Source organism: Astyanax mexicanus, unplaced genomic scaffold (assembly GCF_023375975.1).
Source record: "Astyanax mexicanus isolate ESR-SI-001 unplaced genomic scaffold, AstMex3_surface scaffold_31, whole genome shotgun sequence".
Taxonomy (NCBI): Eukaryota; Metazoa; Chordata; class Actinopteri; order Characiformes; family Acestrorhamphidae; genus Astyanax; species Astyanax mexicanus.
Genome location: NW_026040041.1, coordinates 4,054,244 through 4,071,774, shown reverse-complemented (window position 1 = coordinate 4,071,774; position 17,531 = coordinate 4,054,244). Strand labels below are relative to the sequence as shown.

At 38.5% G+C, this 17,531-nt stretch overlaps 1 protein-coding gene and 1 long non-coding RNA gene across 2 annotated transcripts in view; one reads left to right on the top strand and one right to left on the bottom strand.

Moving 5' to 3' along the window:
• Positions 1–13,304, top strand: part of LOC125788897 (uncharacterized) — a 73,529-nt gene extending 60,225 nt beyond the window's left edge. The window contains exon 3 of the long non-coding RNA XR_007429869.1: positions 12,886–13,304. This is a non-coding gene — a long non-coding RNA (uncharacterized LOC125788897). The remainder of the gene's footprint in view (positions 1–12,885) is intronic.
• On the bottom strand, positions 1,018–12,892 carry LOC111189485 (uncharacterized). Its single transcript, XM_049472823.1, has 8 exons — positions 12,665–12,892; positions 10,484–10,606; positions 9,856–9,894; positions 9,531–9,644; positions 7,648–7,770; positions 6,381–6,413; positions 6,032–6,091; positions 1,018–2,268 (listed from the first exon to the last, which is right to left on the bottom strand). Exons 1-8 carry the CDS (start codon positions 12,846–12,848, stop codon positions 2,195–2,197), a joined length of 750 nt encoding a protein of 249 aa, XP_049328780.1. The 5' UTR covers positions 12,849–12,892; the 3' UTR covers positions 1,018–2,194.
• Positions 13,305–17,531: the final 4,227 nt, after the last annotated feature.

Genomic DNA, 17,531 nt, shown 5'->3' with positions numbered 1-17,531 from the left:
TAGTGTAATTTCTTAATATGAATGTCCTATATCTTACAATTACATTTGGTCACTTCTAAAACACATTTGTAGTAATAATTTTGAAATAAATTATAAAATTGATTCAAACTATTATATAAACTGCCCATTCATATAAACATCTTAAAACACTACATTAATATTATTTCAGACCAGCTATTTTGATTTTATATGTTACAGATTTAAAGCAGTTCTTATATGACCCATTCGTATACAACATTCACACACTGCATTATATACATTTTTATATAATCTTTATTGCCTCATTTTTACAGTGTAAAGTTGGATCTAAGTCTTATAGTTGTATATTTTTAAAATTTGTAAATATATATATAAATATTGTGTTAAACCTGCAGACTTTTACAAACTACACTAAAGCTAGTGCATTTGATTTTCTGTTTTTTTTCCCCATGATGCTTTTTCCTGGTCTGATAAACGTGTGAGGGGGCAATAGATCGAAAGAATAAAGTCTATAATTAAGAATACATGGTAAAAGCACTATGCAAAATATCAAAATATTGATCTCAGTAATTTTTCACAAGGCCTAATCGATAGAAAAGTGGATCAGAAGTGGCATAAAATCATGTCAGTCACAAAAAAGACAAAGATTTCATGGTTGATAGAGTAGTGTGCTTCCTGATTTAAATAGCAAGAGAAACAAAAATGGAAAATGTCACTGTAAAGGAAAACCTTGCCAACTAATTCAATGATCATTTTTTGTCCTTGTTGGAATTATTTATTTATATTTTACAAACATTAGTCAACCACATAATATCACTTTTAGACAATAGCAACTGATAATGATGAAGTATATAAAATTGCTATAAAAAGGAAAAATTCCCACACTGTGGGTGTAGATAATATCTCTAGCAAAATCCTGAAAGTTGGATAAACAGACGCAGCCATCGTCTGTCTTGTCGACACAGATGTTCTAGCTTGCCAGAGTGATAAAAGTTTAAGCCAAGTCGTGGAAAATCGTTGTAGGTAAATAATGCATTGTTTGTTGCTCGACTGGAGCACGTTAGTTACTCATGACCTATCCCATCATGCTCTGATGACATCACTCTGTCTTTCTTGGACTCTTTTGCTTTGTTGGGCTTGCCATTTTTTTTCTTTTTGTCCCTTTTCTTCTTTACTGTTCTCTTTTTCTTGTCTTGTCACTCACTGTTTCTGGTCACTCACTCCTCTACAAAGGTGCGACAGAGAACTGAGGTTTCAATGGGTCATTTATACTGTATCACATAGCTGAACCTGGTTAGTGCTGATTACAGCTGGGCATTCTGGGGATTGGAGTCTTTTGTCCTAGACAAACCAGTTCTGCCACTTTGCTGCCCAGACCCTCTGCTGGAGACTGGCAGTATAGGCTGCTTTCTTAATCCAGAATATAAAATAGACCATCTATGCTTTTGCATGTTATTATAAAAAAAAATTAGAATTTACACAATTCAAAATGTAAGACGTGCGTTATGTGCATAATTCGCTGAGCTGTTAGTGTTCTATATATAATTACTAACGGTAACCGGCTGTAACTGTATGAGATCCTCTTCAGATCATCAGTCCAGCAGTTTACAGGGGCAGTGTGTCGCTCCACAGCAAGGCAGGATGGAAGAGCTCAGCACGAGACCTTCATACTCAAACTCAAAACTGCAGGTTTCTGATTAACAACACCAGAAATCTCAGTGCTTAAGTAAATTTCAGTTTAGCAGTGCAGATATTTCCAGTTACAGCTGAATTCACACTTTTAATCCCAGAAAAACAAACGCTCTTATTTACCTTTTAAAAAGCCATTTAAATGCCTGATTAAAGGGCAGATTACTGTTTTGCTGTTTTCCTCGGGTTTTGAGTGCTCGGCACTGATTCAGCTCTTGATTGGTTCAGATGCGAGACAGTGTGCGGGCGGGGGCGGGGCTAGTGAAGTCATGGACCCTGCATTGTTTAATATTGCGATATAAATCGCCATAAAAAGAACATTTACAATGTAAAAAATGTAAGGCTCAAAACTGGCATCTTAGTAAACCTAGGTATCAAACCCACAACACTGTCTTTAATTACAAAGTGCTCCAACACTGAGCCACTACCGCCCAGTTTCAGCTTTAAAAAGTACAGTATTTCAGTAGTGGTGTGGGATGCTGGGAGGGTTAAGCACAGCTTGTACCGCATGGCTTAATAGTGCATCTCATCCATTGGATGGCTGTTTATTGGGAGCAGGATCTTCAGATGGATTTGCAGAAGCATTACTAACTTCATCATCTGTAACACAGCAGAGCAAATCAAATCAAATCAAATCAAATTTATTTGTATAGCGCTTTTTACAACTGGTGTTGGCACAAAGCAGCTTTACAGAAACATGATTACAGGACAAAGAATCAGGCAAAACATTACACATAGAAAATACAGAATACAGAACCCCCAGTGAGCGCGGAGGCAAGGAAAAACTCCCTCAGAGCTGCAGGAGGAGGAAGAAACCTTGGGAGGACCAAGACTCACATTAAAGGGGGGACCATCCTACCACTGGTCAAACGGCTTTTAAATAGAAATTTAAAAAGTCTTTTATACATCTATATAGGTTTTATGTACTCAGGAGTGTAATAGCGCCACTAATGGCTTGGATGTAATCTGTAGTGGAGAGTAAGATGGTCGATGAGCAGCTGATCTGTGGTGGTGGTGGAGAAGAGCTGACTTCAGAAACTTCCATCAGTCTGGCCGGACAGGAGACGCGAGAGCCTGAGGGTCCAACATCGGTATCGGGTCAGACAGGTGGGCAGTCAGTAACTCGGAGGAAGGCAGAGAGATGGAATTAGTTTTGACTGGATTTATGCAAAACTGAGAATATTAAAACATTATCAGAGTGTGGCAAATGACTCCGGCAGAACTGAATAAAACAGCCTAACTAAAGGCAGAGAGCCAGAAGGTAACATAGACATGGAGGCACCCTGAAACACCAGCATCCACCCACTCCACCGTCCACAAACCTGAGTGACCGTGTGCAGTGGGAGAACAACAGCACCAGCATCTCAGTTTACCACAATTTCCTCTGTCCATGAACCCCTGAATCTGCAGCCTTATCTAAAGGGAAAAACATTAATTACCAAAAGCTAAACTAAACAAGTACGTTTTCAGTCTAGACTTAAAGATTGAGACTGTGTCTGAGTCCCGAACATATTCGGGGAGATTATTCCAGAGTTGAGGCGCTTTATAAGAGAAAGCTCTTCCTCCTGCAGAGCTCCTCTGAATTTTAGGCACTACTAATAAACCAGCACCCTGAGATCTGAGTAATCGCGGTGGTTCATAACAGGAGATGAGGTCTTGTAAATACTCAGGAGCGAGCCCGTGTAGGGCTTTATACGTTAACAGGAGAATTTTATAGTCTATGCGGAATTTGACTGGAAGCCAATGCAGTGCTGATAGTACTGGACTAATATGGTCAAATTTTCTAGTTTTAGTAAGGACCCTGGCTGCAGCATTTTGAACTAGCTGAAGTTTATTTAAGTTACTGCCGGAACATCCAGACAGTAGCGCATTACAATAATCTAGCCTTGAGGTAATAAAGGCATGTACTAATTTTTCTGCGTCATGCAGTGATAGGGCATTTCTTAGCTTGGCAATATTACGGAGGTGTAGAAAAGCTGTTCTAGTAACATTAGATATGTGTTTATCGAATGCTAGATCTGAATCTATGATAACTCCAAGGTTTTTAGCTGCTGAACCAGGGGTGGCTGAGAAGTCAGCCAGATTTAGCATTAAGTCTGATAATTTATTTCTAGCAGCTTTGGGGCCTAATAGGAGAACTTCTGTTTTATCACTATTTAATAGTAGGAAGTTGTGCGACATCCATGATTTTACATCTTCTACACAATCCTCGATTTTCTTTAATCTCACTCTGTCATCAGGTTTGGCTGATATGAAGAGCTGCGTGTCATCCGCATAACAATGAAAATTCACATTGTGTTTTCTAATAACTTTGCCCAGTGGGAGCATATATAATGTAAATAATAACGGTCCTAATATAGAGCCTTGTGGAATTCCATATCTTACCTTGGTATAACTGGAAGACATATCATTTATCCTCACAAACTGATAGCGATCGGTTAAGTATGATTTAAACCATGCTAAGGCAGTTCCAGTTACACCGACCATGTTCTCTAGTCTCTCTAAAAGGATAGTATGATCTATTGTATCAAAGGCTGCGCTCAGATCGAGAAGTACGAGTAAGGAAACACAGCCTTGGTCGGCGGCTATAAGTAGATCGTTTGTTATTCTAACTAAAGCTGTCTCAGTGCTATGATAAGGCCTAAATCCAGATTGAAATTTTTCATAGATCTGGTTTCTTTGCAGGTAAGAGCAAAGTTGTTGGGCTACAGCTTTTTCTAAAATCTTAGAAATAAAGGGTAAGTTTGAAATAGGTCTATAGTTAGACAGTACACTAGGATCAAGATTTGGTTTCTTGATCAGAGGTTTAATTACAGCTGTTTTAAAGGCTTTGGGTACATGGCCCAGGGCGAGCGATGAGTTTACTATCATTAACAGAGGTTTAATTATATCTGGCAGTACCTGTTTTAATAATTTTGTGGGAACAGCATCAAGTGTGCAGGTTGTGCTCAGAGCAGATTATTAATACATTCTTAGAAAATTGGGACTCTAAATAAATCTAAATAAAAACAGGTTTCTAAATCACGTGGGCACATTTTATTTACAGTAGAATATAAAACACAAAATACATTTTACCATTTCATGAAAAACATTAATTTGTTTAGAGTGAACGCAGCAATACATCTAAAAAAAAAGTTGTTATGGGGTCATGTCTACCATTGTGTAGCATCTCCTCTTCTTTTATCAGTGGTCTGTAAATGCTGTCTGAGTCTTGTCTGATCATCAGGTATCAATATTCTCCAGATTTCCTATTGTTGAAAGTAGGGTTGCACGATATATCGTTTGAGCATCATAATCACGATGTTTCAATGATGTGTCAGTGATGTCACATAAAGCAATTAAATCAAACATGTCATGTTGCAGTGGTTTGATTCTTGACACAAGAAGTAGATACACAGCGCTGTCTCTGTGTCTGTGTGAGTGACAGGCTGCTGCTGCCTGAGAAGCGCGAGGGGGAGGGGGATTAAACACGAGGTAACCACATGCATGGCCTCCATCATCCACATGGTTGGGCACGTGCTTGTAAACGTGAGCACATGCGTAAAGCTGTGCACCTCAGTCCAGCACAGTTTAGCAGTGCAGATATTTTATTTATAGTTACAGCTGAATTCACGCTTCTAATCCCAGAAAAACAAACACTCTTATTTACCTTTTAAAAAGCCATTTAAATGCCTGATTAAAGGGCAGATTACTGTTGTTTTGCTGTTTTCCTCGGGTTTTGAGTGCTCGGCGCTGATTCAGCTCTTGATTGGTTCAGATGCAAGACAGTGTGCGGGCGGGGGCGGGGCTAGTGAAGTTATGGACCCTGCATTGTTTAATATTGCGATATATATTGCCATAAAAAGAACATTTACAATAGTAAATAGTAAGTAGTGGTAGTTAAAAGTTCTGGACTGCAGACAGAACAATTCAAACCCAGACTCTTCTTCTGTGAAGCCATGCTGTTGCTCCGTTACACCCTTTTTCAGTGTTGCTGCTTTTTTAAAAACGTTTTTTAAATAAAATGGTAAAATTGGTCACTTGAAGGTAAGAAGTCACACCACGCATGGGGTAAAACAACCCTATTAGCATAAAACACACTTAAAAAGATAGAACTCAAATCTCAATGAAACATTGGATTAATCTCCTTACAGATCACTGCAACTTGGAGAAACTCAAAACAAATCTTTAAAAAAATCTATATATATATATTTGAGGAAGCCTGGTCACTTTTCTTACAATACATTGAGAGCTGACTGTTTGTGTTTTTCTTTACTGTTTTTGTGTTTTTCCGTATTCTCTGTGTTGTATGTATGTATATTTGTATGTATATGTGTATTGCTTAAAAAAGGCATCATTACATTGTAAATATAATGCTACCTACCTGTAGAAGCTTCAGCATCACCACTGTAGTTTAGACTTGATACACCTGCACTTTTAGCACCTGCCAAATCCACACAATATAACAGCAATACATTTTATATTTACACTCATTCATCCTGTTCTAAACACACACACACTTCTATACATCAGCACTGTTCAATATTTAATAAAAAATAAAGCAAAATATTTCAACCATGAAAACTGGAATTATGATGGAGTTTCTGGAGTTATGATTAAAAAAATCAATACGTTTGTATATGCATAAATTGTGGCACTTGTTTAATCAAACTTTTAACATTAAAATATGGAGATTGATTAAACTATTCTGAATGTAAGGAAAAACATTTTACCTTTACAATGAGGAAGTGGTTCCTTGTTGTCCACTAGAAAAGAGAAGAAGAGTGAAAGATAATTACTCATCACCAGTTTTAGAATTCATTACATTTATATTTTACTTAAGATGTGATGAAAATCACACACAAGCACTACTGTAGATATTTATAATAAGTTGTTATTCAGATTAACTGAAGAACAGTAAAGCCTGGCCTGGTTGCCATGAATGTGTCTGAATTAAAACAATTCTGTAAAGAAGAGTGAACTAAAATTCCTCCACAGAGACGTGAAAGACTCATTGCTAGTTATCAGTAAAGATAGATTACACTTATTCAACCAAGTAACTAGATTTAGGGGGCATTAATACATTTTTTATTTAAAAAGTGCTGTTTATATGTACTTAAGTTATTTTTATCTAATATTAAAGTTTGTTTGTTAATCTGAAAAATGTAAGTATGATAAAAAAGCAAAAACAGAGATATTTAAGGGGAAAATACTCTTTCACAGCACTGTATATATTTGTTTAACTTATACTGTATATTATATAAGTTTTAAATTGAGACTTAAATTACTAAAATCTCTTTATTTATTTTTTTTTGTTTAAACGTTATTTCTATGCTGTCATTTTACCTTGAGTTTAGGTGATCTTAGATGATTATCATTAAATATTAGCACAGTGTAAACTGCTGATGAGATGCTGTGTTTGGTAGTAACAGATCTACAGCAGTTTAATCAGCATTCAGCTGGTCTTACCTGTATCACTATTTAGTTGCATTATTTACAACACTCCGTATCTTGCATCATTTTATAGTATTTGAAAATGTGAGTGAGAATGGGTCTTTTTTAAACTTGATATGACTTGGTTAAAAAACTCTGTTTCTTCCCATGTCTTTAACAACAATCTGCCCACTAACTTGCAAGCAGTGAAAATGATGTATTATTGTTAAAAGCCAAAAATAAAGAAATGTTCTTTAAAAGTTATAAATTACTAAATTTTGCATTTTAGAAAATACAATCATTACTAATTCTTATTGTTTTATTGAATTATTTATGTGAATTATTCTCGCCATATTTTAACCTTTTTAGCTGCATTATTCTACAACTAAATGAACCCTTATCTGGCTCCTACACTGTGGGCGATGGTCACCTGACATTGCATGGTTGTACTGCTAGGAGGCAGTGCAAAGCCATTTTCTTACAGTAGTTTTTTACAAAACATCACTTTAACTGTGAGAAATGATGTAGTTTCTATAACACTGTATAGAGGAAAACAGCTTTGCTTACACTTCATTCTCCTGATCAGAACATAGAAAATCACAGGCCACAGGAGCGCCACCAACCCTGAGACCACAACTCCAACAATTAATACAAGAGAGCTGTTTTTTGGGCAGTCAGTGCAACTTCCAACTAAAGGAACACAAACAAAAACAAAGCACCAGTAAAAGTGATAATATGATGTAGATAAAACTGTGGTGTAAAGTGTAGAATTGAAAGTGATAAACTGAACTAACACAGCTGTGCAGCAGAGTAAGAAGAAGATTAAATAAAGCAGCTGTTCAGATAGAACTGAAGATCAGTGGAGAAGTTCTTCAGTGTTGGAGGAAGGAATGCAGAAAAGGGCGGTGACCAAAACGGGGGGAAAACCAAGCAGCATGCTGAGTGTGGAAAAACAGGCAGTGAAAACAATCTAAGGACACCAGGGACGACTGGTTTCCATTATGACTGGGATGAGGAACGTAAAACACTTCCTAAGAGAACTAAAAAGAGCTGCTTTGGGTAACTCGGACGGCAAGGAAGCAGAGGTGTGGCCACATGCTTATGGGAAAACAAACTCTGGGAAGACAAAAAATAAAGAACGCTGAAAAATGAAAACATCATAGAGAGCAAATAGTCTGTCTGCTCTCCCGCAGATAAAAGCAGGGACAACACTCGAGAGAGGGGAAGGAAAGAGAGAAAGTGAGCACAGCTACTCTAGCGAGTTTTACCTCCAACAACACACAATCACCCTCGTCATAGTTTCGCTTGGCCGGGGTGAGGCAATGAGAGAAGTAGGCACATGGGTGCAGTCACTGGCTGGTTAAAATGTCCGTCAAAGGTTCCCCTGCCTTTGATAGGCATTGGCGTTTCCTGAGAGTTTGGGGGAGGCTGGCCACAATAGAGGGCATGCATGCTCCAACTGCATGGGCTGGAGATCATGGTCCGGCTGAGGTCTTGAGGTCTAATGGATCGCGGTAGGCCAGCTCATCCTTGAGCTCCTCACTAATCCCATGTTGGAAGGCAGAGACCAGTGCACTAACATTCCACCCACTTTCAGCCGAGAGAGTGTGAAACTCAATGCTTTAAATCCGCCACCGACCTCCTTCCCTGATGCTACATCAGGGTGGCTTTCCCACTCAGAGGTGGGCCAGGCTAAGACCCTGCTGGTAAGAAGAAAAATGATGTATGTCGCTAATGCACGCTCTGATGGAAAGCGGGATGGTTGCTTCTCAAAGGCGAGCGAACACTGCAGAAACCCCTGCATCCCCCTGGTTCGCCTCTATAACTCTCTGGCTCTGCACGAGGGGCCAGTATGGCTGCAGAGGAACTGGTTGTGTGGGGACTTGATTTATTTAACTTGACAGACCCTCCAACTAAGAAATAATCTATCTGCTGCTCATGCCTTCCAATAGCTGCTCCCGGATTTAGTAGAGCAGTCTTTACCTGCTTGAGATCCACTTGGTTTGCTGGATCCATTGGCAGATCCAGCCCCAGACCAGTAGATATCAAAGCAGGAAAACTTATAAAAGAAAGGGAAGAAGAGTAGAAAAGGGGTGGTGCCTGAAAACGAGTGTAAAACAAAGCAGCATGCCGAGCTTGGTAAAACGGGTGGAGAGTTTTTGCTATCGTAACAACGGGAAAAGTGCACGTGGTTCGGAACACCGAAAGCTGTGTAACAATTATCCTAATTAATTATTGTTCTGTTAGGAGCCAACGCATGATCATTTCATTCAATATTTGTACAAAATATTACTTTAAGTGTTAGAAATGATTTAGCATTTTCTGAAAAATAAGATTTCTTCGAACTGTGTAGAGCACACGGTCATCTTCCTAAAAGATACAGCGGATTATAACAGTACTAATATACTGAAGAGAAAACAGAGGATGTGTAATAAAACAGATCTACTTACTCTTTAGTATTATCATCAGAATACAGAGGATCAGAAAAAACAGGACTGCCAAAACCCCTGAGACCAAAACTCCAATTATTAAACCCAAGTAGATGCTGTCTGTGCCTCTTCCAACTAAAACAACACAAACAAAAAACACAGCATGAGTAAAAGTCTAGAATTTAACGTGATAAACTGCCCCCCCCCCACACACACAAACCCAAACCCCCCTAACAATAACTTTAAATTATTTAATTAATAAATAATAGGCAAAAAAATAGCCAATACTTTTCTGAAATTCATAATTAACTTCCAGTAGTAATCCAAATATAGTAATCCCACCTACCTGAAACTCCAATGTTCCACAGAGGTAATTTACCAAAACCTGTTAAACCCACAAAATATTACAGTATTTACACAAAGACATACAAAAATAACACTTTATAATATAATAATATATAATCGATTTCAGTTCATTTTGAGTTAAAAACTTTGCTCTACTACATATATTTGTAGTATATATATTCATATGTTTTTCTAACCCAACTAGTGGAGTCTGCAACCGTCTAATCCAAGAAAGGAGAAATGCATTTAAAAAAACTTTTCAGGAATATTTCAGGTATATTTTAGGTATGTTTCAGGTATATTTCAGGCACATTTCAGGTATAATTGTGTTAAGTTTCAGGTATATATCAGGTATGTTACAGCTATATTTCTGGTCTGTTTCAGTGCATGATCATATTATACAATATTTTTAACAAAACTTCACTTTAACTGTGAGAAATGATTTAATTTTCTGAAAAAATAACGAACATATATTTTAAGGTAATTAAATTAAGCGTGCTGACTGTTCTCCTGATTTCTCTGAACTGTGTAGAGTATAAGGTCATCTTCCTAAAAGATACAGCAGATTATAACAGTACTAATCTACTGAAGAGGAAACAGAGGATGTGTAATAAAACAGATCTACTCACGCTTTATTATCATCATCAGAACACCGAGGATCAGAAAATAAATTGCTGCCAAGCCCCATAAGACCACAACTCCAATTATTAAACTCTGATAGGCGTTGTCTGGGCAGTCAGTGCATCTTCCCACTAAAACAACACAAACAAACAGAAACACAAAGCATGAGTAAAAGTACAAATTACACTTTGCATGACTCGAAATGCACAAAAGTCATGTACTAATTCTCTTAATTAATCATGGGTGTGGTTAATTTTGGGCGTAACGTGAAATAAACCAATCAGAGTGTCGCTTGCTCATCATTCTCTTTAAGAGTAGATCAGGTGAGCTCTGACTTAAGACATTGGCTATCATGATTATTTTAAGCTAAGCTTGTTATTTTATAATCTTCCACACTATTTTAACGGTGCAGCTACCTGGACGTGTCCAACTACACCAGACCTGGGCATTGACCAAGGTCTTGGTAAAACGTGGAATCATACAGAGATCTGATTAAATTCACAGTTATTTACTCAAGATAGCTAACGCTAACTAGCTCTGTAAACAGAAGCTGTAAGCTCCGCCTGTGGGCGGTCCTGAGCTGAGGTGGGCGAGGCCTTGAAGTCACGGGTCAACTTCGACATTTAACATCTCGCTGATTTTAAAGGACCAATATGTAACTAATTTTCAGTGGTAAATGATAAAATGATCAGGATGTATCATCAGATAATAAGGAAACATGTTGAGTGAAAGTACTGGCAGCTCTTGTCAGCAGGGCTATTTTAAGTTTTCACTCCGTCCGGGGTTTTGTGTTTGTTTTGTTCTCTGACTCCTCCTGCTGCTCGTTCCCCAACACTAACTCCGCCCCCGAGCTTGCCAGCATGTAACACTACACTACAGCGATCGGTGCTGCAGCATGGAAGCTAGTAGAGCTGGTTTAGTTAAACCTCAGCTGCTACACAGCTTAACAAGCCTCAGTGACTAAAAAAGGAATATAACAAGAGTGAATATTGGCAGTGAGTTTTAAAGTTGGAGACTTAGAGCTCAAAAAGACTACAGGTAATGTTAAGCTAAGTGGCTATAGCTAATTCACTCAGGTAATTTATCATCACTACTAGATGTGCTTACTAGGGACTGATGTTTACATTAATTTAAAAAACTGAGTGTTCACATCTGTTTATATCATCTGTGTGCAGCTGGGATTAAAAGGCAGAGGGTATCTGAGAGATATAGTTAGCTTAGCAAAGTTAGCAACAGTGATCTGAATATACTGGGTAACACAGTCATGCTACACATTCTAACCTGAACTGCAATCAGTCACAACGAAGGAGCAGCCGTGTCACATCTGATTAATACCTCAGCAGTGATGAGTAACTACTCCAAAATATACGCCACAAACCGATAGTTAGTCTCTGTAGTGACTCAGTTTAGCTCTGAATGTGTTTATATATTGAGTGATTTAATGGTAAACGTTACTTTTAGCCATCCCTAGCAACTATCTAACTATTTAGCTGTTTATTTATATGTCTGTCGTGGAACATACAGTCAATATAACGCTGTTATATACAGGTTTTAGAAGAGTCCCTTTCTGCTCTCTGTCTCATCTACCAGTCTAAACTGGCTTTGCTAAGCTAAGCAGTAGTTATATTACTAGGACCTGTAAAGTAGTAACTCCAGCTCTATATGCGGATAGAAGTTAATGAACACTCTTTTCACTGGATTGTGTAGATTCAGCCTGGCCCAACTTGGCAACCCGAGGTAGCCTCGTGTCTGGGGAGGGGTGGGCGGAGCAGACTACTCTCTGTGATGTTTTGAAATTGGACCGCTCCAGCTATTTTACAGGCTCGCTCTCTTTTCCTACAGAATGTGTCTTTATGGTTAACTAAAGTAAACTAAAGTAAGCTAGTAAAAACATGTTTATTTAATAATTACATGAGCTACCACATTATATTGTGTCATCGTAATGTTTCATTTATTTTATTTTATATAAAAAAGGGTTATTATAAATGCTGCATAGGCCTACAGTATATATAGTATTGGGCAGAACGAAGTTAAGTATAATAGTCTTGCCCTTTAAAACCGTTTCAATTTCTCGAAAATTAATTGCTATCCCCTGAATTACACCATGTTATTAATGTTGTGTAAGTTGAACCCTAGATAGAAAAATCTGCTGAGTAGAGTAAATATCAATAATGTATGATTATATTTACCCCATTGTTTAATCACTGGTTCTGTGAGGGAGCTGTGATTCACGTAACAGTTGAAATCTGCTGGATCATCTTCCTGTATCTCCACACTCTTCCTCAGCTGGTAGGTTCCATTGTGATTGGGTCTGATTTCAGAAGATGTGATCAGATGATCAGGAATTTCAGTGGTGAACTTCCTCAGACTCATCTTCACGTCTCTATTGTAGAATCCCGTGATCAGGCAGGTCAGGGTCAGCTTTTTCAAGTCATTTTTTGATTTCTTTGCAAATATAAAAACAGCAGGTGGAGCTAAAGACAGAAAACAGTTTAAACAATTCAGTTTTCAGAACACAGAATAAACATGACTGACTGGCAGCTCATAGCATGTTATGATCTGATCTGGACTCATACAGTAATGTGTTCATGATTTTAGCAGAAACTATAGTATTTTTTTAATGTCTGAATAAAAGTAAATTATATTTTATGTCCGTTTGCTTTCCTTCACTCATTGTGTACTTTTAAGTAGCATTAAATATTATATTTTCTGTAGTAACTGTAAGTAAATTATCAGGATGTATCATCATCAGATAATAAGGAAACATGGTGAGTTGAAGCTCTTGCAGGTCTTGTCAGCAGAGCTTCAGCCAGTATTTTCTTATTAGAACTGTGCGGCACATCACAGTAATCTGTGTGCGTTTTAGCCAATATTCATGTAGTTTAAATTCTTACTTAAACACACTTCTTCTTCTTCTTCTTCTTCTTCTTATTATTATTATTATTATTATTATTATTATTATTATTATTATTATTATTATTATTATTATTATGCTGATTAATTGCACTGTTCACTTTGTTTACATGATGTAATACTACCTCTTTACACAATACCTCACCATAGTGATCACACTGATACGACTCAGGATCAGGATCAATACAATGACATTGTTCAATTGAATTGAATGATTTAATCATATTATTGATATTATGAAGTGTAATCATATACACAGTCTCAGAGTCTGAATAGTGGAGCTATTTTACCACCCAGATACTCACTGTGACTTGGTGTGATGTCAGTAATATTGTACTTTAAGTACATCTTCAGTATCTCCTCACAATGCTCAGATTTCTTATCAGCATTAAAGGCTTTACTCCACTTCTCCTCCCTCTCTCTGTTCTTCTTCTCCTCCCTCTCTCTGTTCTCCTCCTCCTCCCTCTCTCTGTTCTTCTCCTCCTCCCTCTCTCTGTTCTTCTCCTCCTCCCTCTCTCTGTTCTTCTTCTCCTCCCTCTCTCTGTTCTTCTTCTCCTCCCTCTCTCTGTTCTTCTTCTCCTCCCTCTCTCTGTTCTTCTCCTCCCTCTCTCTGTTCTTCTTCTCCTCCCTCTCTCTGTTCTTCTTCTCCTCCCTCTCTCTGTTCTTCTTCTCCTCCCTCTCTCTGTTCTTCTCCTCCTCCATCTCTCTGTTCTTCTCCTCCCTCTCTCTGTTCTTCTTCTCCTCTCTTTCTCTGTTCTTCTTCTCCTCCCTCTCTCTGTTCTTCTCCTCCTCCATCTCTCTGTTCTTCTCCTCCATCTCTCTGTTCTTCTCCTCCCTCTCTCTGTTCTTCTTCTCCTCTCTTTCTCTGTTCTTCTTCTCCTCCCTCTCTCTGTTCTTCTTCTCCTCCGGGGTTATCCAGGTTTTAGAGGTGCAGTTAAACTGAATCAGATCTTCTCCATCATAACCGAATTCATTAATACTGTTTAAAGGTGTCATTCCATCGTTTTTTCTTTCATTTTAAAATGTCTAGTTGTGGTCTCTAGTATGAATGAATGACATGTGAGCCGTTTTTGTAAAAAAAAAGTGCTCAGGTGTCTCTGTATAGCTCTTTTTTAATGGACTGTTTTAGGGGTGTGTCCAAAATGACCGGATTCCAGCTTTGCTCATGAATATTCATACATGCAAACAGCATGCAAATATCTCTCCTCTGATTGGCTAGGAGCACTGCGACGCCCCTCCACCGCTCTGCCGCTCACTGCCTCCCACCTCCTAACTGATGAGCGGTGATGTTGCGTCGCTTCAGCTCCGCCTCTGGGAGTTTCTCGAGCCAAGGTGGGCTGGTCTGTGAGTTTCTGCCTACGTAGGCAGAAAGATAATTCAAAATTCACCCGTTTTTCGGAGGGGGGGAGGGGGGATTTCTTTGCTTAGCTCCTGCAGACAATGGGGGCTGCAAAACAGTTTAATGTGCAGGTGTACACATTCAACTCGGAGAGACCTACTGTATTCCACAAAAAACAAGAAAAATCGAGCTTCAGCCAGTATTTTCTTATTAGAACTGTGCGGCACATCACAGTAATCTGTGTGCGTTTTAGCCAATATTCATGTAGTTTAAATTCTTACTTAAACACACTTCTTCTTCTTCTTCTTCTTCTTATTATTATTATTATTATTATTATTATTATTATTATTATGCTGATTAATTGCACTGTTCACTTTGTTTACATGATGTAATACTACCTCTTTACACAATACCTCACCATAGTGATCACACTGATACGACTCAGGATCAGGATCAATACAATGACATTGTTCAATTGAATTGAATGATTTAATCATATTATTGATATTATGAAGTGTAATCATATACACAGTCTCAGAGTCTGAATAGTGGAGCTATTTTACCACCCAGATACTCACTGTGACTTGGTGTGATGTCAGTAATATTGTACTTTAAGTACATCTTCAGTATCTCCTCACACTGCTCAGATTTCTTATCAGCATTAAAGGCTTTACTCCACTTCTCCTCCCTCTCTCTGTTCTTCTCCTCCTCCCTCTCTCTGTTCTTCTCCTCCTCCATCTCTCTGTTCTTCTCCTCCTCCCTCTCTCTGTTCTTCTTCTCCTCCATCTCTCTGTTCTTCTCCTCCCTCTCTCTGTTCTTCTTCTCCTCTCTTTCTCTGTTCTTCTTCTCCTCCCTCTCTCTGTTCTTCTCCTCCTCCATCTCTCTGTTCTTCTCCTCCATCTCTCTGTTCTTCTCCTCCCTCTCTCTGTTCTTCTTCTCCTCTCTTTCTCTGTTCTTCTTCTCCTCCCTCTCTCTGTTCTTCTTCTCCTCCGGGGTTATCCAGGTTTTAGAGGTGCAGTTAAACTGAATCAGATCTTCTCCATCATAACCGAATTCATTAATACTGTTTAAAGGTGTCATTCCATCGTTTTTTCTTTCATTTTAAAATGTCTAGTTGTGGTCTCTAGTATGAATGAATGACATGTGAGCCGTTTTTGTAAAAAAAAAGTGCTCAGGTGTCTCTGTATAGCTCTTTTTTAATGGACTGTTTTAGGGGTGTGTCCAAAATGACCGGATTCCAGCTTTGCTCATGAATATTCATACATGCAAACAGCATGCAAATATCTCTCCTCTGATTGGCTAGGAGCACTGCGACGCCCCTCCACCGCTCTGCCGCTCACTGCCTCCCACCTCCTAACTGATGAGCGGTGATGTTGCGTCGCTTCAGCTCCGCCTCTGGGAGTTTCTCGAGCCAAGGTGGGCTGGTCTGTGAGTTTCTGCCTACGTAGGCAGAAAGATAATTCAAAATTCACCCGTTTTTCGGAGGGGGGGAGGGGGGATTTCTTTGCTTAGCTCCTGCAGACAATGGGGGCTGCAAAACAGTTTAATGTGCAGGTGTACACATTCAACTCGGAGAGACCTACTGTATTCCACAAAAAACAAGAAAAATCGGATTTTCGCGGAAGGTGAGCTTTAATACAGTCAGAGATCCATCAGAACTCTGTTCACCCTCACAGCCGTGCCTCCACTGAAGAACATGAACACCTGAAGAACAGAAGAACAGATGGGTTTCACTTATTGAGTACTGTTGGAAATTCCCTGGGAGCAGGTAAAAACTACAGAGACCATAATCCATTGCAGCAGGATAAGATGGGGCCTAGAGTTCAAAAAGTCACTTTCGGATATTTTTATTTTCTCTGTTTGCCACGGTCTGAGGATTTGTACTCTTTTGGATTGAGGACTGTGCTTCACTTGGATGTGTGTTTGTGTACGTTTTTAATCTTTTACTTTTTCCATTTTATATCCAATATCCAATTTTGATAGTTTCCTTTGTTTTGCTCACTTGGTGCATAGTTCCTTTGTTGCACTGTTTGTATTGTTTTACTGATCCTTATTTTTGTGTTTGTAGATAAACCATCCATCAAATATCTTCTTTTATCCATCCACTACCTTCATCCATTCATCTAATACCTTCCTCCTTTTGTCCGTTTGTCCATCCGTCCATTCATCCAACCATTTATTAACTACTGTCCATCCATGCATCTGATATCTGCTCTGCATCATTGTGAAAGACACTGTGAATAAACTGCATCAGTTGAAGTCTGTTCATCCTCCTGTGTTTTAATGGACACACCATCTCGGCAGCCACCCTTCTTAATGAATTCTAACCAAACTTTTCAAGTATCAGAGGTAGGACCAGTATGATAAACTGATTTTATTAATGAATTCAAATTTACAGATAAGGACGATGTGTTTTTATAAAAATATTTTTTATTTTTCAGTTTAAACTTCCATTACCTAACACCAAAGAGATGTTTGGGGGAGAAGCCGGAGCTTTTTTTTACAGTGAAGAAACAAGTCCTGGTTGTAAGAGATTGAAGAGGTTGAAAATTATAGCACTAAAGAATCACTAAAGAGCTGGAGGAGGATGCGGCACCAGGCCCTGTGTGTATTCATTAATGTGAATATAGTAAAGAGCAATCCAGTACGTAGGTTGTAACAATCGATTTACACAATCTCTGTATTCAGATATTTAAGACAACATAAAGTAAAAACAAAAACAGTGTTTCTCACCTGACTGGTTGTGTCTGAACTCATTCATCTGAATGTCGCGGAGTTTATTTAGCAGTTGTCTGTCGTACAGC